The following is a 23,589-nucleotide window of genomic DNA, read 5'->3' as shown; positions in this document are numbered from 1 at the left end:
CTCAAACTGAGCGACGCGACGCCTTGTTAAGGCATTTTTGCCTTATTAATTATATCTATCGGCATTATATTTAATAGGTAACAATCATGTCCTCTAACATTATCATTAGAAAATCTAGTTGTTCTCTTTTCATTTAAGTTTATTGTTCTATAGCTTTTTAATACGTATTATTTGTTAATGATCAATTATGGAATTTATTATAGAAATATGATAGATATTGGTATTTTTATTAGTTTTATTACTTAACCGAAAATATAATATGTGAAGCATGTCACTGTGTTCTGTTTGTAGGCATGTCCATTTAATATGTAACCTGAACATTCATTTATTAACAATGATTATTACAGATTTTAAATTGACCACATCCAAGAAAGGGGGACCTGTTATAGTTGTAGGCAACTATAGATTCAGAAAATTGTGGCGTCAGAACAAATATGGCGACACGACTAGATGGGTCTGTGTAAAGGACACTCTGGGATGCAAGGCCAAGGTTCTGACACTGGATTCGCAGATTATCAAAATTGATCATAGCCATAACCACCCTTAAAATGATTTTTAAATTTGTATGCACTATAATATAATATAATGTCATCTTTCATGGGACACTTTGTGCGTAAACTTGTCCATTCAAAGCGACAGGTTTACGCATAGGGTGCCCCGTCAACTGATGATAGTAGGTACTCTAATATTTACCTACTAACATTAATTAGCTTTTAAGTCACGTACTAACATCAATGGATCCCTGTCATCTAATTGTTTAAATAAAATAAATAAATAAATAAATAAAACATGAGGAATTTATCTTTGTTGATGTTGAAATGTTGGGAAAAACTATTGTTTTATTCAATTTGATTTGATGTTTTATTGATATTTAGAAACTTAAGGATAATATAATTTTTAATATTTACAGCCTGTTTTTTTTTTCTCGCATGTGACATTGCACGCGAGTTTCCATATATCTATACTAATATTATAAAGCTGAAGAGTTTGTTTGTTTGAACGCGCTAATCTCAGGAACTACTGGTCCGATTTGATCGATTATCGAGGAAGCCATTAATCGAGGAAGGCTATATGTCATCACGCTAAGACCAACAAGAGCGGAGCCACGCAGGTGAAACCGCGGAGCACAGCTAGTTAAGATATAAAAACTATATGCAGTATTTAATGAGAATTCTAACTAGGAAGTATAAATAGATTCATATACATATCTAGTGTTTTTTTAGTAAATTACATTTTAAAATGGATTTTTTCAGATTTGATATATTCCGTGACACAGCGAGGAAAGCCTATTGTAGTATTAGATCAGTATAGATTTAAGAAAGCAAGTCAACAGGGCAAAACGGGAATTATGACCAGATGGGTGTGTGCCAAGGATTATATAGGATGCAAAGCTAGACTTTTTACAATCGAGTCGAAAATCGTTGATATTAATAACATTCATAATCACGATTAATAATTTACTTCATTTTTAATTTGATTTTAGTTGGCGTATTTTTTATTGAGAATTCAGAAAGCAAATAAAGATATTCAATAATTGTATTTGTTATTTATGCCCAGACGGGCATTCAAGTATTGGAGCTCGTGCCGAGCGGACGTGTCTGTTCGAGTCTTATATCAGTCTCTATATAAGTTTGAGTTTAGATTTTTTAGTTTTTTTTAACTATTATTATTAAATATCTATATGTCATCACGCTAAGACCAACAGTAGCGGAGACACGCGGATGAAACCGCGGAGCACAGCTAGATAAGATATAAAAACTATATGCAGTATTTAATGAGAATTCTTACTAAGAAGTATAAATAGATTCATATACATAGTGTTTTTTTAGTAAATTACATTTAAATGGTTTTTTTCAGATTTGATATATTCCGTGACACAGCGAGGAAAGCCTATTGTAGTATTAGATCAGTATAGATTTAAGAAAGCAAGTCAACAGGGCAAAACGGGAATTATGACCAGATGGGTGTGTGCCAAGGATTATATAGGATGCAAAGCTAGACTTTTTACAATCGAGTCGAAAATCGTTGATATTAATAACATTCATAATCACGATTAATAATTTACTTCATTTTTAATTTGATTTTAGTTGGCGTATTTTTTTTGAGAATTGAGAAAGCAAATAAAGATATTCAATAATTGTATTTGTTATTTATTGTTATCTTGTTATTTTTGTGTTTTGTGCAATAGAATGTTATATTATAATATAATACATATTATAAATATTACTGGCTGTTGCCCGCAGCTTCGCCTGTGTGGAAAAGATAATTTTTCAAACTTTCAGCCCCTATTTTATTGCCTTAAGGGTAGAATTGATCAAAATACTTTCTTAGCGGATGCCTACGTCCTAACATCTACCTGCATACCAAATTTCGGCCCGATCCGTCCAGTGATTTGGGCTGTGCGTTGATAGATCACTATGCCAGTTAGTAAGTCACCTTTGAGTTATCTTCTTAATATATATAAATCTCGTGTCACAATTTTTGTCCTCAATGGACTCCTAAACCACTTAACCGATTATAATAAAATTCGCACACCATGTGCAGTACGATCCAACTTGAGAGATAGGATAGTTTAAACATGTAGGTACCACGGGCGAAGCCGGGGCGGACCACTAGTATATGTATATATGAGCGGTATGAGTACTAATTTATGTAATGAAATTGTATAATTATATCATAACAACAAGATGTAATTGGAACGAAGTTTTGGAAGCGAAGATCCATCCTTATTACTAGGAAGCAGCCAAATCTTGTTTAATTTTTTTTACATTACATAAAAAGGTAATATTATATTATAGCATTATTCACATGTTTTAGGTAATCTCAGGATCACCAAATCGCGCCATGGCAATGACATGGTCCAATACAAAGGCTATAACTACAGCTATCGAAAATTTGAAAGCACTGACTATAAGAAGAGATGGGTATGCACCAGCTGGGCCAAGGGCTGCAGAGCTTTCGTAGTTACAATTGGACATGCGGTGGTGAGACAAGGGAATCCACATATACATTAATACTTATCGGAGATACCTGATATTACCGAACGCAAGCGCATAACTCACGAAGTGCACTTGGACATGGCCGTGGTAGCGGACGGGCATTCAGGTATTGGAGCTCGTGCCGAGCGGACGTGTCTGTTCGAGTCTTATATCAGTCTCTATATAAGTTTGAGTTTTGATTTTTTTCACAAAGAGTTAATTTTTGATTTAAATTATTGTCAGTGTTAAATACCGTTTTTGTCTTTTGATGCTCGAAGTAACCGAAGATGTCCAATGTATCCTCTATATTGGACATCATAACCAGCCCATATAGTCCTAAAATACAGCCGGAGTTGACATACTTTTTTATACCTGAGGTTACCATGATGTCCTTTAGCAGTATTTTTTCCAGTGTGCGAAAGTGATGGCGCTAGACGATCTATATAGCGCTGTCATTTTTCTACGTTGGCAATAATTCTGCGTTATGACTGTGGGCTGGAATTTTAAAGAATGTAAGAATCTAACCTCTCGGCTATAGACTACACACACAAATTTATTTTTGCAACTAGCTTCCGCCCGCGACTCCGTCCGCGCGGAAAAATTATTAATTTTTTTTCTACGTATTTTTCCGGGATAAAAAGTATCCTATTTTATGCCCAGGATAATAAGGTATAATTATACCAAGTTTCATCGAAATCGAACCCTTAGTTTTCACGTGATGCCTTCACATACAGACAGACAGACAAAAATTTTTTATATCACATATTTGGGTTTGGTATCGATCCAGTAACACCCCCTACTATTTATTTTTTCAATATTTTCAATGTACAGAATTGACCCTTCTACAGATTTATTATATGTATAGATAACCACCTGTGGAGCAGTTTTTAATTTCTATAGAAAGGAAGCGACAAGAAACTACTTCTATTGGGTTTACATTGTAGATTTGTTTTCACGTGATGTTCAAGCTTATTTATAAAAAGTAAGTAAAAAGGTATTAAAATCACGAGGACTGATTTTATCTTACATTATGCACGTACGACTAGAGAAGGTATAGATTTTATAATATTTTTCCTAAATATCTTAATTTTGGTTTAATAGTTATAAGTACATATTAATAACTAGCGGTCCGCCCCGGCTTCGCTCGTACATAATATTTACGTTTTCTCTACATAAGAACCATCCTCGTACTTCAAGGAATATAATAAAAAAGAATTATCGAAATCGGATCAGCCGTTCTCGAGTTATGCGCTTACATTTTGCGATTCATTTTTATATACATATAAAGAAGATGACCTATGAATGGAAATAGTGAAATCGTCAAACATATTAAAGTAATAAATACAATAATAACTGGATTTCAATCATTGCTTGTGGATTCAAATGTAATTTAAATTGCAAAAACAAATGAAACAGAAATATTAAAGACGCACAGGCGTTTTTTTTATATTATATAAGTATTATAAGTTATAAATATAAAATCACGATTAAATGACTGAGTGTAAAGGTAAATAAAGATGTGATATTTGCATTAAAGTTAATGTCAAAATAAATTTATTTATTTCATAGTTGGCCTATGTCCCTTAGCAAATTATCTAAATGTACTCTAATTCTACAGATTTTTAATATGTTTATTATAAAAGGTCAGTAAAATATGTAAAATTATAGTTCCCAGGTTCACAACATCCCGGTTTGGTCAGCCTGTGTTAGAAATAGGCAACTACAGGTTCAACAAAAACAACTCGAGTCGAGGGGCAAAAGTTTTATGGACGTGTAGCCGGAAAAATATGTGCAGGGCGAACATTGTGACTATCAATAATATTATAGTTAGAAATAATTGCAACCATACTCACTAAGATTTAAAAATAGTTTAATAAAAAACCTTTAAAACTTATTGATAAAGAAAGTTTTGTCAAAGAAGTGCTTTTCATACCTACCCTTTAAAAAATGATTACTGTGGGTGAAGTAAAGAAAGAAAGAAAGAAAGAAAATCATTTTTATTAGGTACACCACATAGAACATAAATATAACAAAATTAAAAAAATAACACGCAAAAAAAATAAAGACTAATGAACAAAAATAATTTAACTAAAACACGATAAGAAATTTGTGTGGCGACCTAAATGGTGAGGCCCTCAGCAAGTACTTACAACTTTAAGAACTTCTCCTATTCAATGGATTCCCTTATTTTTGTTTTTGCTATAATATCGGTATTTAAGTCATAATTGCGTAAACAAGAAGAACGGCAACTTACTATTTAAAATTTTTGAAGTGAAAACTTCTTTAGCGGCGTTGAGCACTTTTTAGGGTTCCGTAGCCAAAATGGCAAAAACGGAACCCTTATAGTTTCGTCATGTCCGTCTGTCCGTCTGTCCGTCTGTCCGTCTGTCACAGCCGATTTACTCGGAAACTATAAGTACTACAGTGATGAAATTTGATGGGAATATGTGTTGTATGAACCGCTACAAAAATATGACACTAAATAGTAAAAAAAAGAATTGGGGGTGGGGCCCCCCATACATGTAACTGAGGGATGAAATTTTTTTTTTCGATGTACATACCCGTGTGGGGTATCAATGGAAAGGTCTTTTAAAATGATATAAAGTTTTCTAAAAAACATTTTTCTTAAAGTGAACGGTTTTTGAGATATCAGCTCTCAAAGTCGTAAAAAGTATGTCCCCCCCCCTCTATTTTTATAACTACGGGGTATAAAATTCTAAAAAAAATAGAGGTGATGCATGCTAATTAACTCTTTCAACGATTTTTGGTTTGATCAAAGTATCTCTTATAGTTTTTGAGATAGGTTGATTTAACTGTAATTTATTATATTTGCTGCTACGGAACCCTTTGTGCGCGAGCCCGACTCGCACTTGGCCGGTTTTTTATTCTGTAATGGGTATAATATAAAATCTTAAACTCGCGTCAGGGCACGTGACCTGATCGAAAAAGCGTAAGACGGATGGATATCAAACATGCTCAACGTTAATAATCAAGTTTTCACTTCTGTCGGCACTCCCGGAATGCAACCCGTCTTTTTATTAATTTAGCTATCATAAGTATTAATAAACTCTTAGAATGGTATAATTCTCTTCAAAAACAGTTTTTCATTTATTCTTCAGCTTTGCAAATTTATTTTTCAAAGAATACTTTATTTTTTTAACAAGATTTATCTGGATAAATCAAAATTTAAGGTACAGGTACCTTAAATTTTGTTTATTTATTATCCCAAAAATAGTTTTTTTTTAAGTGAAACTTTTATTACATCGTCTCAAACTTTTTGGTCTGTGTAGCGCATGTCGCGTGTATCGCGGCTGCCGAGTAGGTATACCTACTCGGCAGCCGACCGTCACGCGACATGCGCTACACAAAGCAGTGTTCGGAACCGTTCGAACAGTTTCACTTTTACCGTGGTTTCATAAAACCACACAACATTTTTTTCGACTTTCCTTGCTTCATTTGCAGATGAGGAAATTAAAAAAAAATCAAATATGTTTCAGAGCCTAGGATCACAGTATCTCGGTTTGGAAATCCTGTACTAATAATGGGCAAATATAGGTACAATATGAAGATGGGATGCCGTGGGCCAAAGATCACCTGGAACTGCTGCCGAAAGAACACTTGCAAGGCCAGCATCATCACCTTTGATGATGAGATCGTGAAAACTAAATTGGATCACACACACTGATAATAATTGTAAATATAATAAATACTTTTTGAGATTCTTTAGATATTAGCTTATTTTAATAAAAGTCACGGAATCACTGTTAGCCGAGAGGGTAGGCGTTGCTCCGGTTTGGCAAAAAGACACGGCTTCGAATGATTGATGTATTTTATTCTTCAATTATATAGGATTTGAATGATATAAGACGTATATTAATTTCACTTGTTATGCTTGTACGTATTAATTTATTTTAATTATGTGTTCATATAGCGGTGCATTCACATCAAACGAACATAGAGCTAGAGCATTTTTTCGTGATCTTTTAGTGTAAACGAAAACTCGTAATGAGTGTTGTTCAGTATTAGAATGTATGCAATGCATTGCATAGAATGCTTGTTTAAATTAATTTGACATAGTGCGGTTAGAATGAGCATTTGCTCGTTTGGTGTAAAGTGTAAATACACCGTAATATAAGATTGAATAAAAGGTGAAGTATGTACTTGTATTCAGCACCATATATCTGTCAACTGTGTATTCAGTAAGAAATAAAATACTTTAATAAGATTTAAAGTGTGCTTTCAGCAGTCCTACTAGTATTATAAAAGCGAAAGTTTGTGAGGATGTGTGTGTGTTTGTTACTCTTTCACGCAAATACTACTGAACCGATTAAAATGAAATTTAGTACACATATAGAGGGTAACTTGGATTAAAACATAGGATAGGTTTCATCACGGAAATCCCACGGAAACGGGAACTATGCGGGGTTTTCTTTCCACCTTTTAACCTTGTGATCGAAAATAAAGATATTCTTTTTACAAGTTTTGTTTATTTATTGAAATTGCTATATTATTGTGAAGTATTTTTTTATTCATTTATTTACGAGCTTTTAAATGGTGATAATATTATATTAATCACATAATATTATACGATTTTAAATAAAGAGAAAATAAATATGAAATATAACCTGCATTTCATGATAACGAAGCATCGAACCTAAAACTTATGTGTTTGTACATTTGTACCATCAAATATATTATGTCCATATTAAAAATGAATAAATCTTTACAGTTGTGTACACAATGACGAAAGCCGGTAATCCAGTACTGATCTTAAATGGATATCGTTTTAACAGAGAGAAAATGTTGAATTTTAAGGAGATCTGGAGATGTGTAAAGAAGAACAGAGGCTGTAAAGCAAGGCTTTGGACGGTGTCCCGGGTGGTGGTGAAGGTCCTCCAAGATCATAATCATCAGTATGAAGAATAAAATCTATACTTATACTTATTACTAAAAATATTATAAAGCTGATTTTTTTTGTTTGAACGCGCTAATCTCAGGAACACTGGTCCGATTTGAAAAAAATATTTCGCTGTTACATAACCCATTTATCGAAAAGGCTATCATCACGCTAATACAAACAGTGTAGAGGTGTAGTTCCCGAGATTAGCGCGTTCAAACAAACAAACTCTTCAGCTTTATAATATTAGTATAGATAAAATAGATAGATGCAGGGAAATACTGGGCTTGTGATGCTACCTTAGAGGCAATGGCTTGAGAGATATGTTTATTAGAACTAATGAAAACCTTAAGGAATTCTATTCTAGGTTGTAAGGTACAGCCTAGTAGTGGGAAACTCTATGGGAAATTTAAAAGGTTTTTGGATAATATTAAATTCTTATTTTCTACTAAATTGCAACTAAAGCCATTGCGAATATTATCTTGTAGATTCCAATCTGTTTTGTGAACGGTACAATTGTACGGAATCTCTTTTGTACAAGTTACAATGTTTTATTTATTATTAAGTACTTATCCAATGTTAATATTTAAATTGCTTGGTAGTTTAAGATATTATTTGTTAACAATGAATAAAATAACTATTAAAAATGATCTATTACGTAGGTAGTGTATTATTTTTTCCTCCCTTACTGCAAGCATATTTGTATTAGTAGTAACTGATTTCTTGGTGACCCCTACATAATCGTATAATATTATGTGATTAATATTAAATGCACCGCAATATAAGATTGAATAACAGATGAAGTTCTTCTACTACATTTCTTTACGGGCTTAAATGGTGATAATATAATATGTACCATCAAATATATTATATCCATATTAAAAATGAATAAATGTTTGCAGTGGCATACACTATGACGAAAGCCGGTAATCCAGTACTGATCTTAAATGGATATCGTTTTAACAGAGAGACAATAATCAATTTTAAGGAGATCTGGAGATGCGTAAAGAGGAACAGTGGCTGTAAAGCAAGGCTTTGGACGGTGTCCCGGGTGGTGGTGAAGGTCCACCAAAATCATAATCACCATTATGAAGAATAAAATCTATACTTATACTTATTACTTAAAATATTATAAAGCTGAAAAATTTCTTTGTTTGAACGCGCTAATCTCAGGAACTACTGGTCCAATTTTACTGGAAAAATTATTTCGGTGTTACATAACCCATTTATCGAGAAAGGCTATATATCATCACGCTAATACCAACAGGGTGGAGCACTGCGGGTAAAACCGCGAGGCATAGCTAGTCTGTATTTAAAAATGTATACCTGTTTCCCAGTCACCGATATCGATAATTCTTTATTTTTGCATTTGTTATTGTCAAGAAAATAATCTTTTGAAGAATAGTTAAGAAACTTGCTACATTTAAAAATAAGAACATTTAACGACTATTTTCGCAATGGGCAACGGCTCAACAAACCATTGTCGATGTTTGCCGCCATTTTGGCGATTATGAACAACCTACAATGACGGCCGACCATAGACATTTAGGCGCTCTACACTATCGTGATTGCCTCTACTCGCCCAACGCTGCCCATTGTGAAGAGGGCCCATTAACTTCACGCGTTTGAATGTTGGCGGAGATAGGGCGTGTGTCGTGTCAGCTAGTATTGTTGTTATTATAATAGATAAAATAGATAGATGCAGGGAACTACTGGGGTTGTGATGTAGTCTACTTTAGAGGGAGAGGCTTGAAAGGAATGTGACTAATGAAAACCTCAAGGAATTCTATAATAGGTTGTAAGGTAATACTGCCTAGTGCTCTGGACTCTTTGAGCATTTCCAATGGTTTTTGAATAATGTTAAATTCTTATTTTCTGCTAAATAACACTGAAGCTTGAATATTATCTTGAAGATTCCAATCTGTTTTGTGAACGGTACAATTGTACGGAATCTCTTTTGTACAAGTTACAATGTTTTATTTTATTATTCAGTACTTATCCAATGTTAATATTTTATTTGCTTGATAGTTTAAGAGATTATTTCTTAACAATGAATAAATTGAAATTAAAACTAAAAAAAATAACTATTAAAAAAGATCTATTACGTAGCTAGTGTATTATTTTCTCCTCCCTTACTGCAAGCATATTTGTTTTAGTAGTAACTGCCTTCTAGGTGACCCCTACATAATGAAAATTTATAGTTTTGTGGCATTGGCTTTAAACTCAATATAATTCCATACACACGAGCCCGGAATTATTTTGAATTTAAAGAGGACCCAGAGTTGCATGACGTTCGTCGTGTCCTGAAAAAAAATTGTTCAGTTCATTAACAATTTTACTTTTAACGAACTCATTAGCTTAGCACAAAACTCAATCAAAATTTACATGTATTAAAATTTATTTCCTTTCAGTGTTATACTACAAGCGATGCACAGGAAAGAAGTTAGCAGTTCTAAATAACTACACGTACTCCTTCCAGAGAACTTTTGATGCCAAAGATATTTGGGTTTGCTCAAAAGGTTGGAATTCATGTCGGGCACGATTTTATGTGGATAAGGATAATCAGATACACAACGCCGAGTTGGAGCATAACCATAAGTCATCGAAGTACATTATTAAGGGTGGAATTTTTTATAAACTGTAAATGCGTGCTTTAAGTAGTCCCTAGACTATTAACATAGCATGCGTGCGTGAATTGTCATGCTGAATGGGTGTCAAACCATGCATATTTCAACAGTTATCGTCCAGCCTGATAGTGCTGTTAGCTATATGTACTGTTTGTATATCGTTCTCTTTTACAATACATGATAATATTTATGTTTTGGTGTAAATTTAGTTATAACAATAAGCCATTGCAATTTTAACATTATTCAATATAACAGTAGTTATTGACAGTATAGTACAGTGTCTAGTCAGTACTGTGTTCCGTCAAGACGCATATTGGTAGAATTCCTCCGTGACCCCCGCACTACGGCCTGCTCGAACAGTATACCTACTATTTTCTGTAGATTGACATTTTTAAAAATTCGTTGTATCTTTTGAATGGAATATCCAATTCTTTTCATTTAAAAAGTATTTTGCTGGTATTGAAACAGTCTATAATAAAAGATCATTTAATGGGATAAGGATTAATATATGTGTATGGATAACATGGTTTGATTACTGTCGGCACTTCTATTTACTTTGAAAACGTAAAAAAGTTGTTGTAGTAACATAACTAGGTACTGAAGATGGACATATGGTATCGCGGACTTTCTTGTAGATATTGATCCATTCTATAATACCGTAGAACATTTTTTTGTTATATCTTCAATAGATTCTTCAGCGCACGCGATGACAGAAGTTTTATTGAGGATTTTTTTACACCTTGGGTTACATTATTGCATTTTTGGTAAGGATCTCGAATTTTTTTGAAAATGCAATATAGCCTATGTTGCTCAGTAAAGATGCAGCTTTCTAATGGTGAAAGAATTTTTGAAATCGGTCCAGTAGTTTTTGCGTGAAAACCATACATACATACATACTTACAAACTTTTCCTCTTTATAATATTAGTATAGATATATGTACTAGGTTTAATTTTTATTATCAACCCGGACTTCGACAGCCGGTAACAGCCTCACAAAGGTAATTTTGTGAGTGCTCATGGGCGGTGGTGTCACCCACAGACATGTATCACCTCATTAGGTGATCTACCTGCTCAGTTACCTGCTCTTATATAAAAAAAATGTTAATATTTTATTTGCTTGATAGTTTAAGAAATTATTTGTTAACAATGAATAAATTGAAATTAAAACTAAAAAAAATAACTATTAAAAATGATCTATTACGTAGCTAGTGTATTATTTTTTCCTCCCTTACTGCAAGCATATTTGTATTAGTAGTAACTGCCTTCTAGGTGACCCCTACATAATGAAAATTTATAGTTTTGTGGCATTGGCTTTAAACTCAATATAATTCCATACACACGAGCCCGGAATTATTTTGAATTTAAAGAGGACCCAATGTTGCATGACGTTCGTCGTGTCCTGAAAAAAATTGTTCAGTTCATTAACAATTTTACTTTTAACAAACTCATTAGCTGAGCACAAAACTCAAGCAAAATTTACATGTATTAAAATTTATTTCCTTTCAGTGTTATACTTCAAGCGACGCACAGGAAAGAAGTTAGCAGTTCTAAATAACTACACGTACTCCTTCCAGAGAACTTTTGGTGCCAAAGATATTTGGGTTTGCTCAAAAGGTTGGAATTCATGTCGGGCACGATTTTATGTGGATAAGGATAATCAGATACATAACGCCAAGTTGGAGCATAACCATAAGTCATCGAAGTACATTATTAAGGGTGGAATTTTTTATAAACTGTAAATGCGTGCTTTAAGTAGTGCCTAGACTATTAACATAGCATGCGTGCGTGAATTGTCATGCTAAATGGGTGTCAAACCATGCATATTTATACAGTTCGCGTCCAGCCTGAGAGTGTAATGACACACTAAGCGTTTGCATCACAGCAAACGATCATGCTGCATGTTCGTTTACCTTGCAGGATAGAAAATAAAAAGTAGTATCGATCAGCTAATCGATACTACTTTTTATTATGATGACATGCAAACTCGCTGCAAGCAGCTGCCGGCATAGAGCATGCATGCATGCATCCACGAAATGTATGTCATGCTGTATTAGGCCATTCTCCCATTACGATATGCACAGGTGATTCAAGTATCCTGCAAGTCTCGGAGACTAGTAGCCGCGGAATATCTCACATACATTAGTATGTAGGCTCGCACACTACGCTACCGGTACCTAAACTCAAGCAAAATTTACATGTATTAAAATTTATTTCCTTTCAGTGTTATACTTCAAGCGACGCACAGGAAAGAAGGTAGCAGTCCTAAATAACTACACGTACTCCGTCCAGCAAACTTTTGGTGCCAGAGATCTTTGGGTTTGCTCAAAAGGTTGGAAGTCATGTCGGGCACGATTTTATGTGGATAAGGATAATAAGATACACAACGCTAAGTTGGAGCATAACCATGAGTCATCGAGGTACATTATTAAGGGTGGATTTTTTTATAAACTGTAAATGCGTGCCTTAAGTAGTCCCTAGACTATTAACATAGCATGCGTGCGTGAATTGTCATGCTGCATGGGTGTCAAACCATGCATTTTTATACACTTCGCGTCCAGCCTGATAGTGTAGTGACACATGTTGTTTGCATCACAGCAAACGATCTAAACGATCATGCTGCATGTTCGTCTACCTTGCAGGATAGAAAATAAAAAGTAGCATCGATCAGCTGCCGGCAGAAAGTTTGCATGTCATTCATGCATCCACGAAATGCATGTCATGCTGTATGATCTAGGGATAATTTTATATTATGATGACACGACAGTAGAATTGAAGATTAATCTATAGTAAAACGTGTTTTGATTGCTATTATCAATACTCATGTTCTAATAAGAGAAAATAAGTTTTTTGACAATATTAAAAACGCCGTGACAACCCGGGCGAAACCGGGCAGCAGCTAGTTTCAACACATCCCGGTTGAGATCTTGAACATCTTAGCAAAGTTTGAAAAAATAGTAAAACTAGTACATAACTATTTCTAATTAACTATTCATTTTAATTAATTTTAGTTATTTTTATTTTTCTTTCGTATCGGTAATAAATTTATTTTCTTTCTCTCAATTATGTGTTTTATTTATCATTAGAACTTTCTTCAGTCCATGAAGTACTTGAACTCACAATTAAGGTACTGAACAGCTGTTCATACGTTAATTGTAGTTCTGAATGACACACACGATAAAGAACTGCAGTACATCATAAGCATACATTATTTAGACGTAGAGTATACGTAGAAATATTACTTAGTATTAAGACTAGACATATACCTAAGTAGCCTAACAGTATACGTAGACTAAGCCTATACGTCGATATTCCAAACTGAACTCAGCATACTAAAACTGTTTCAGTGGAATTCGTGCGCAAGGTGTCAGGGAATAAAATAGCAATAGTTAACGATTATACGTTCTTCTGTCATCGAAAACTGGAGAGTGTAGACCACTGGAGTTGCACATATGGCTGGAGCTGCGGCGCTCGGTTCTCGCTCAGCAAAGACCAAGTCATCATCTCCCGGGCTTTCCTGAAACATAACCACGATCCTCCAAAATTCCACATCAAGAACGGAGTACTGTTTAAGATTTATAAAAAGAATTAGGTGATAATTTTCTAGTCATGAGCCAATATCTATTTTTAAATCAAATGTTCTTGATGTAGTTTTCACTTTTAACTGTTATACATTATAGATGTAGTTTTTTTGAACTTTTTTTGAAACTGATCTTGATGTAATTAGTAGCTATTAAGAAGAAAATATTTGCCAAAGAAAGTTGTTAATGCGAAAATAAATGGTCAGGGCAAAAAGGGCCAGATAATTGGAAAAAATAACAAAAAGGGTGTGAAAGTATTGAAATGGGTATCTACCCAGATATAAGAAATGTTTTAATGTTGACTACGTGCAAAGATCATGACGATAAACTAATAGATACTGGGAAAAAGAAGAGAGGAACTAACGAAAGCATTAAAAAGCCCGGAAGTGTTCTAATGTACAATGAAACAAAAAAAGGAATTGACTATAGTGACCAAATGTCTTCGTATATACAACATTAAAGAAAGGAATTAAGTGGTGGAGGAAAGTAATAATGCAGCTAATATTTGGTACAGCCCTTATTAACGTCTCCTTGGTACAGTGGTTGACGCGTGAGCGTAGCACCGAGGGGTCCTGGGTTCGATTCCCAGTGGAGACGAAAAAAAAAATGTCTCGGTCTGGTAGGAGACAGAAGGCTGATCGCCTACTTGTCCCTAAAAGAAAATCGATCAGTGAAACAGATGTATAATGCATTTGCCCCTTACCCGACTAGGGGACATGGGACTTCACTTTATTAACGTCTGGATTGTGTATAATTCAATTAATGGTGATAGAAATAAAATGCCAAAGAGACTATTTGTGGAACAACTTATTGAAGCTTTTACAAAGAAGGACTTGTATGTGGATACAGGTAATTTTCAAACATCCTAACTACTCGTTATAATAAATATCGTTAATAGAAACGTGAATGTGACATGTTGAGTTTTCTTCAAATAGGTTGATAATCATGATTACTATTAGTTTGTTTGTTCACCGAATCAACGCGCGGCAAATCCAAAACACCCAGTAATCGGTGTATGGCTCATCAAAATTTAACTATTGCCCAAATCAACCCCACTCTTCCCTACTCTAACCAACTTTACCCAACTCTACCCGAGTCTATCTAACTCTTACCCTAATTTACTCAGCTCGACCTTACTTTTCAGAACCCACTACAAACAAGACACATCATCTCGAAAAGGGATCAAAGAAGAGGAGATGTGTAGGATGTTACGAAAAACTCCGCACCTTCTTAACAAGTCGTGAGACCGACAAAAAAGTAAAGAAAATTGTCACAGAATGCACTGTTTGCAAAAAATATTATTGTTTGGCCTGTTTTAATGAAAAACATCCATAAGTTTAATAAATAAATACAATTAAATAAAATCGATATTTCTTTTCCCATCACTAAATTATATGAAAAACTACTATTGTTCAGTGCGGTATGGGGTACATCAGACCCCACATTTTATTTTACCCATAGAATCTAAACTAACTAATCTAACCACGGGCGGCGGTAGATTTAGGTTAATGAACTCATTGTAAGTAAAAATCACGACAAAAGCCGCACAATTTGTCTTATTTGGCGCCAAAAAATGGACTATGGTCTCCTACGGGCGGTGAGGTTTAATATGCCTCGTGCCGCCACAATCTCTATTATAGGACAAGGTTTAAAACGACCCGTAACGCAGTAATGGAAAGTACAGATATATTTGTGCCGCTGGGAACGTGTTAAGGTGCATTGAGCATAAAATTTCAAGATCAATTTTCATAAAGAGAATATAAATTTCAAGGTCAATACTTAAATCATTTTATAGCCTTTGGCTAATGATTTAAGTATCTGTAAATCTTGTCAAAGAAGTTTCACTCCTGACACGTGTGCTCGGCACACACGCTCTTTATTTACATTTTAATTATTTTCAGGTTTCGAGTTCGTGTTGCGCGGTGGAAAAGGCTACGCTATACGAATTGGTAAAAATACATTTTCGAGGAGTTATTGCAATGACTTTGGCAAAAGTATCTGGTATTGTTCGAAGCCCAAGAAACTGGGATGTAAAGTCAGGATCAAAATGTTAAACTACGATATAGAGAACATCAAGGAGGAACATAACCATGGCTAGAATCGTAACTATTCCTAAATAGTACATAGGAAACAAAGTAGGTTTTCGCCTCTGTCTGTTTATAACATTTTCAATCGTGCAAAGAAATCTTTTAGCCTACTGTTAAGACTTATTCAAACCAGAGCGGTATCCACTATCGGCATGGGTATGGGTATTACGATACGCGATTAGAGTCTCTATAGTGTTCTACGTACGAGATTTAATCGCATATCTATCGGAATAGCTTGTTTTGTTTCAAGTATAGTAGGGATAATATCAGTCTATTCTTTTCACAAGGAACAGTGAAGTCCTTAAGGATATTTTTTATTAATGTTTATAATGCCCGTGAATATATTATTAACATTTTCTTAATGAAATAATCGTTTAATGCTTTAATCATGTTACCTCTAATATAATTTATAAAACGATTACTGGGCAGTTTATTTAATTTTGACCTGTTCTAAAAACGCTTAAAAGAAATTATTTATTTGCCTAAAGCGAATATCTTATTATTATAAGAAAAAACAATACAAGAATCAAATATACATGTGTATACAAGAAGTATTGCTTACAGCGGTAATGATAATGTCCCGACGCGGTAAGGTCAACATAAAAATCGGCGACTACACATTCTACATGCGTTCCAAGGCTGGCGCTGCAGGGAAAGAGCGGTGGTGTTGTACAAGCAACAAGTATTGTAAAGCAGCACTGTATACCGTGGAGAACGAAGTGGTCGCTATTCACAATGAACACAACCATGGACCGTTCAATCCACGCTTCAACCCGACCCAATAGTATTTTATTTATGTTATTTATTACTCTCTATAATAAAGCATGGGAAACTTATTGCTAATGTATACAAAAAACAGTATAGTTTATCTGGCGGCCTTATCACTTAGAAGTGATCTTTTCCAGGCCACCTGGGCAAAAGGTAACAAGCTATAAATAAATATTTCAGGAAAATTTCACACGCACGATCTGATCCCATACTAAGCTTTTCGCTTGTATTATGGAAACCAGATAAACTGATAAACATATATAATTTTAAATAAATACTTATATAGATAATTAACACTCAGATACAGAGCAAACATCTATGTTCATTAGACAAATATTTACCCTGGGTGGGAATCGAACTGGCACTCTAGCTTGGAAGGCAGGATCACAACCAACCAAGCAAACCGGTCAGTCAAGTATCTATTGGTAGATATAGTATAGAACCGAAAGAGTAGAATATGTCGATAGCTCTGGCGGGATGACGGGTGGTACAGTGGTCAGGCGTCGCCCCGGAATGGCAAAAAGACGCGGACTCGAATACCGTTGAGTTACCAATTTTTTTTTATTTTTCTCAAAAATTTCTCATATAATAATATAACCGTGCAATATAGTGAGACAAGCGTGGAACAATATACAGGGTGGAATTTTTTAATGCCACTTGGAGGGGAAGTACTTTTTTTACTGTATATAAAAAATCCTACTTAAAATAAACATTCCATTCTTTTTAAATACATTCAAAGATTTCCGAAAATTTGTTTGCCATTGGAATCGAACCGACTAAAATCTTCAAATTACCTAATTCGTTTCCCGTCCAGTATATGATGCTTGCAAGCGCTTTCTTCCAGACAACCCCTCTTCCAGATAAACCCCATAATAACAACAAAATGGCATCTGTTCGACACTTATGAATGTCTCATTATACATATTACGTTACGTTACGTAAAAAATACAATTAAAAGTAATTCCAAATATTAGTTTATTGAATAAATTATTTAATTATACATTACTGCTAGTTAAGCTTTAACTTATTTTAGTATTTATATATTTATATGATTGTAATACATTTGTTTTAATAAGAAAATATGAATTTAAATAGGTTAAACTTTCTAAAATTAATAGGTATTTCAATGGTTATTAAAATGAAGTTATTGTTAAAAAAACCCTTTTAATCATTTTTAATTCCACAACATTTAAAGTTTTAGTCTTCATAATATGTAAATCACTTCTTAGATATACGATTGTTACAGTGGAATTCGTCAAGTCGCAGAGAGGAAAGGCCCTCCTCAGACTCAACGGTTATACGTACTCCCTAAAGAGTGCATCAGAGTTCAGAAAGAGGTATCGCTGGGTCTGTTCCACCCATAAGGTGAATAGATGCCCTGGAGTGCTACTGATTACAGAGGGAACGATTGTAGAGAGCAACGAGAATCATAATCACCCGCCGAAGTTCGATAAAATGATCCCTTATACTGATACACTGCCTTGTTTCTTTACTACTTAGAGCAGGGGTTCCCAAACTGTGCACCGCGGTGCCCTATATCATAGCGTCATAAAATGATATACAAGATTTAAAATTTGCTACGACGCGACGATAGATTCTTACGTCATGCGCATCGCCTTTATCGTGTTTTATTTTTCTTAAGCCTTACTTTTTGATTTCTCGTTAAATTCTTTTACAATAAAGAAATTGAGTTAATATTTTCAATTGCACGCCTCATAAGCGAAGCGTTGAGGTGGGTACTACTGTCACTTCGCGCAAAACATCTGATTTTTCAAACTTAAAATGTCTTTATGTATCATACATTGCACTTGTAAGATAATACATACACACACATATTAAGAAAAAACACTATTTTTAACGTTCATGATATTTTTGATGTCATTTTTGTTATTTAAACTAGTTAAAAAACAGTTTAAAAAAGTTCTGTCTTGGACGTCCGTGTGCGTGTATGTGCGGATCCTTTTTCTTGTTAACACGATAGCGACCGAAATACTTTACTAGTCGAGTCTTTTTTTTTCTCTTACGCTTGAGTATGCTCAGGAATAGAACCCTTTCATTTTTCAGGGTCTGATTCGATGTGGTTTAATTGTTATTAAATATTTTCTCTTACGCTTGAGTATGCTCAGGAATAGAACCCTTTCATTTTTCAGGGTCTGATTCGATGTGGTTTAATTGTTATTAAATAAACAAAAATAATAATTAATAAATAATTATTAAAAAAAAATTATGAGGCGTGCACTTTTGGATTTTCCAAACTATATTTATTTTTGTTCTTCTCTGTCTAACCTAATTTTCTATTCTTGTATTGTATGTACCTATATCGACTGTTTTCTTTTCTAATAGCTAGGTTGGGTGGGTAGGGCGTCGCGTCGTGACAAAAAACTTAACATGAAACTGCGCCGCGAGCTGAAAAAGATTGGGAACCCCTGACTTAGAGTATAGTAGTATAGTTTCGGTTGGGTTTATAATTATATATAAATAATTACCATCTCGATTTCGTTGGCCTATATGTTGCAGTATAGATTACAACGCCATCTAGCGATACAACTACCGAGAGAAATGACAAATGGCCTTATTTTGTACTAGATTTCCGCCCGCAGCTTCGCCCGCGTTTTCAAAGGAAAACCCGCATAGTTCCCGTTCCCGTGGGATTTCCGGGATAAAACCTATCCTATGTGTTAATCCAAGTTACCCTCTATATGTGTGCTAAATTTCATTGTAATCGGTTCAGTAGTTTTTATAGTGAGACAAGCGTGGAACAATATACAGGGTGGAATTTTTTAATGCCACCTGGAGGGGAAGTACTCTTTTTACTGTATATAAAAAATCCTACTTAAAATAAACATTCCATTCTTTTTAAATACATTCAAAGATTTCCGAAAATTTGTTTGCCATTGGAATCGAACCGACTAAAATCTTCAAATTACCTAATTCGTTTCCCGTCCAGTATATGATGCTTGTAAGCGCTTTCTTCCAGACAACCCCCCTTCCAGATAAACCCCATAATAACAACAAAATGGCATCTGTTCGACACTTATGAATGTCTCATTATACATATTACGTTACGTTACGTAAAAAAATACAATTAAAAGTAATTCCAAATATTAGTTTATTGAATAAATTATTTAATTATACATTACTGCTAGTTAAGCTTTAACTTATTTTAGTATTTATCTATACTAATATTATAAAGAGGAAAGGTTTGATTTTTTGTTTGTTTGTTTGTATGAATTGAATAGGCTCCGAAACTACTTGGCAGATTTGAAAAATTCTTTCACTGTTGGAAAGCTACATCATTTCTGAGTGACATAGGCTAGGTTTTATCCCGGAAATCCCACGGGAACGGGAACTATGCGGGTTTTTTTTTGAAAACGCGGGCGAAGCCGCAGGCGGAAAGCTAGTATGATATATGATTGTAATACATTTGTTTTAATTAGAAAATATGAATTTAAATAGGTTAAACTTTCTAAAATTAATAGGTATTTCAATGGTTATTAAAATGAAGTTATTGTTAAAAAAACCCTTTTAATCATTTTTAATTCCACAACATTTAAAGTTTTAGTCTTCATAATATGTAAATCACTTCTTAGATATACGATTGTTACAGTGGAATTCGTCAAGTCGCAGAGAGGAAAGGCCCTCCTCAGACTCAACGGTTATACGTACTCCCTAAAGAGTGCATCAGAGTTCAGAAAGAGGAATCGCTGGGTCTGTTCCACCCATCAGGTGAATAGATGCCCTGGAGTGCTACTGATTACAGAGGGAACGATTGTAGAGAGCAACGAGAATCATAATCACCCGCCGAAGTTCGATAAAATGATCCCTTATACTGATAAACTGCCTTGTTTCTTTACTACTTAGAGCAGGGGTTCCCAAACTGTGCACCGCGGCGCCCTATATCATAGCGTCATAAAATAATATACAAGATTTAAGTTTAAAGTTTGCTACGACGCGATGCGACGATAGATTCCTACTTACGTCATGCGCATCGCCTTTATCGTGTTTTATTTTTCTTAAGCCTTACTTTTTGATTTCTCTTTAAATTCTTTTACAATAAAGAAATTGATTTTCAATTTTTGTTCTTCTCTGTCTAACCTAATTTTCTATTCTTGTATTGTATGTACCTATATCGACTGTTTTCTTTTCTAATAGCTAGGTTGGGTGGGTAGGGCGTCGTGACAAAAAACTTAACATGAAACTGCGCCGCGAGCTGAAAAAGATTGGGAACCCCTGACTTAGAGTATAATAGTATAGTTTCGGTTGGGTTTATAATTATATAATAAATAATTACCATCTCGATTTCGTTGGGTTATATGTTGCGGTATAGATTACAACGCCATCTAGCGATACAACTACCGAGAGAAATGACAAATGGCCTTATTTTGTACTAGATTTCCGCCCGCAGCTTCTTCGCCCGCGTTTTCAAAGGAAAACCCGCCTAGTTCCCGTTCCCGTGAGATTTCCGGGATAAAACCTATCCTATGTGTTAATCCAAGTTACCCTCTATATGTGTGCTAAATTTCATTGTAATCGGTTCAGTAGTTTTTACGTGAAAGAGTAACAACATCCATACATCCATACTTACAGACTTTCGCCTTTATAATAGTAGTAGGATAATATCCTGGATAAGCATTGTTTTTCGATTGCTTGCATTTGACCATCCCACTCCACTCCGTCTACCAAACTCATGATGTAATTTATTTTATAAATCCTTATAATTATTCAGAAATAGAAGATAATGTTCATTACTGATATACAGAGTATATTAATGTTTGTGTTCAATGAAGTGAGAATTCACTTTTCTTTAAAGTTTGCTGTTGTGTGGAAAAAAATGTGTTTTTTTTTTTGTTATATTAAAAGTATATTATTATTGTATGTAGTTTAATTAACTACACAACTATATTTTTACCTTAAATATAACGAGACAGGTAGTTGTAATGTTACTTCATATTTATAGAATGTTTTTGCAGCTTATACTGTCCTACTTTCTAATGCGTTAAAATACCTACTTTATAATATTTCATAATGCGTAAAACCTGTGAATAGTGAGATTAAAAACATTTTTGTTGTTATTTACTCGTTTATTTATCCTTTTTCTTTATTATTTTCGTTATTAAGCTATTGCATAGCTTCTATCGCGGGCCTTGAGCGCGGGGACCGAATCGAGAAATTCCGTAACGAAAAAACCTCACGCTCCCCACTCCGACGGGTTCGGAGGTGTGGCTTGAAGGCATGCTATGCAATAGCTTTACCGCGGCAGTCCCCGACTCCCGAGTGCCACACGTCTTTTTTATTCTTGCAGTCGTTATCACTGTTTCAAAATCTAATCATTTTCAAAACCATTCGAGCAAAAAGCGTAACAGACAATCAGTCTGACAAAATAATCATTAAAGTCTATTAGCTTACGAAGAATCAGAACCACATCTAATTGCGAATTTACTTTCAGTACAATTCGTAAGATCGAGGACCGGGACGCGTCTGCTAAAGCTCTGTGACTACACGTACTACGGAATAAAACGGGTGGGAAAAACAAGATGGCGCTGTTCCACGCACCAATGGCGTGGCTGCAACGCTTCCGTCGTCACTGTAAACGACCAAGTCATGGCCATTACTGGCCAACATACTCATTTCCCTAAGAATTACGTTCCAAAAATGTATAAATTAATGTGTAAAACGGAAGAAACATAAATTGTTTGATGTTTTAGAAATTTTGTAAAATAATTACAATAATTGTAAATTTTTAATTAATTATAACAATTATAATTAATATTTTAATTCATTTTAACTTATTTCTTATTTATGTCAAATCATGAATTTTTAGATTAAGATTAAATTTAAGAATATGGGATTTGGTTCGAAATGACTTTTAATTTACTTTAAATTTTCTGGCTCCTCTTTAATATCAATGGTATGAACTGGTGTAACTTAGTCTAAGATCTGGTTTATTTTGTATTTGTTACTGAATGCAATGTGTGTCTAATAAATAAATAAATAAAAATACGTGGACTTTAGAATTCCCTGAAGATATTACCGTGTACGGTCTAATCAAGGGCGTTTTCAATAGATTTGTTTTATTTAGTAACAAAATTTAAATATAATTAGTTAATTGTAATTTTCACTTGGTAATGGCACTATAGTTTTATGAAGATTTTAAAATTGGTAACTGCAATGATTGATTTTTGTTTCAGATCCTCTCAAGTATTTAAGAGATACTGAGTAAGGTAAGTTATAGTTAGTATTTTTTTTTGATTCAGTGGATTTTTCTATGCTAATTAATTGATATTGAACCTTTTCCTGTGTAATTATAAATGTAAATTTAATATTACACCTCTTGTCTTATCATAATATTTATGACACGCCACCAAATCTCTGTTGTGTATTTTACATACATTTGTTGATTACTTATGGACTTTCCATTTGTTGATTACTTATATGGACATCAATGACATAATATGAGATATGGATAATTTCAGACATCAATCTCCCAAAGCAAAAGAGAAAACCAACGACAGAAGAAATAATACAATAAAAGCGAGAAAAGCTAAAGGCTAGGCTATGCTAGATTAAAAAGCGGTTCAATTAGATGGGCCTACCAATTAAATATGAGAAAACGTAACGATCAAAAGAAAAAGAGTGACTGTGCCGAACAGACGT

General features: G+C 34.2%; 1 protein-coding gene across 12 annotated transcripts in view; it reads left to right on the top strand.

Moving 5' to 3' along the window:
• LOC149908338 (uncharacterized) overlaps positions 1-23,589 on the top strand; it is a 465,602-nt gene that overhangs the window by 291,968 nt on the left and 150,045 nt on the right. The window contains exons 5-6 of one of the 12 annotated variants that reach the window (XM_090101746.1): positions 12,009-12,116; positions 12,724-12,971. The exons of 8 other annotated variants lie outside the window; for them this stretch is intronic. In XM_090101746.1, coding sequence (XP_089957872.1) covers positions 12,009-12,116; positions 12,724-12,956 — 341 coding nt within the window. In that variant the 3' untranslated portion in view covers positions 12,957-12,971. Of the gene's footprint in view, positions 1-10,286; positions 10,535-12,008; positions 12,117-12,723; positions 12,972-18,181; positions 18,451-22,381; positions 22,639-23,589 lie in introns of those variants that run through there. 3 more of the 12 variants (XM_090101775.1, XM_090101767.1, XM_090101785.1) reach the window with 3 other exon arrangements.

This window comes from Colias eurytheme, chromosome 5 (genome assembly GCF_061535395.1).
Source record: "Colias eurytheme isolate Ceu_HAF_F1 chromosome 5, ilColEury1 Martin Lab GWU primary, whole genome shotgun sequence".
NCBI classification, from domain to species: domain Eukaryota; kingdom Metazoa; phylum Arthropoda; class Insecta; order Lepidoptera; family Pieridae; genus Colias; species Colias eurytheme.
Note: the sequence above shows the minus strand (reverse complement) of the source record. Positions and strands in the feature narration are given on the sequence as shown.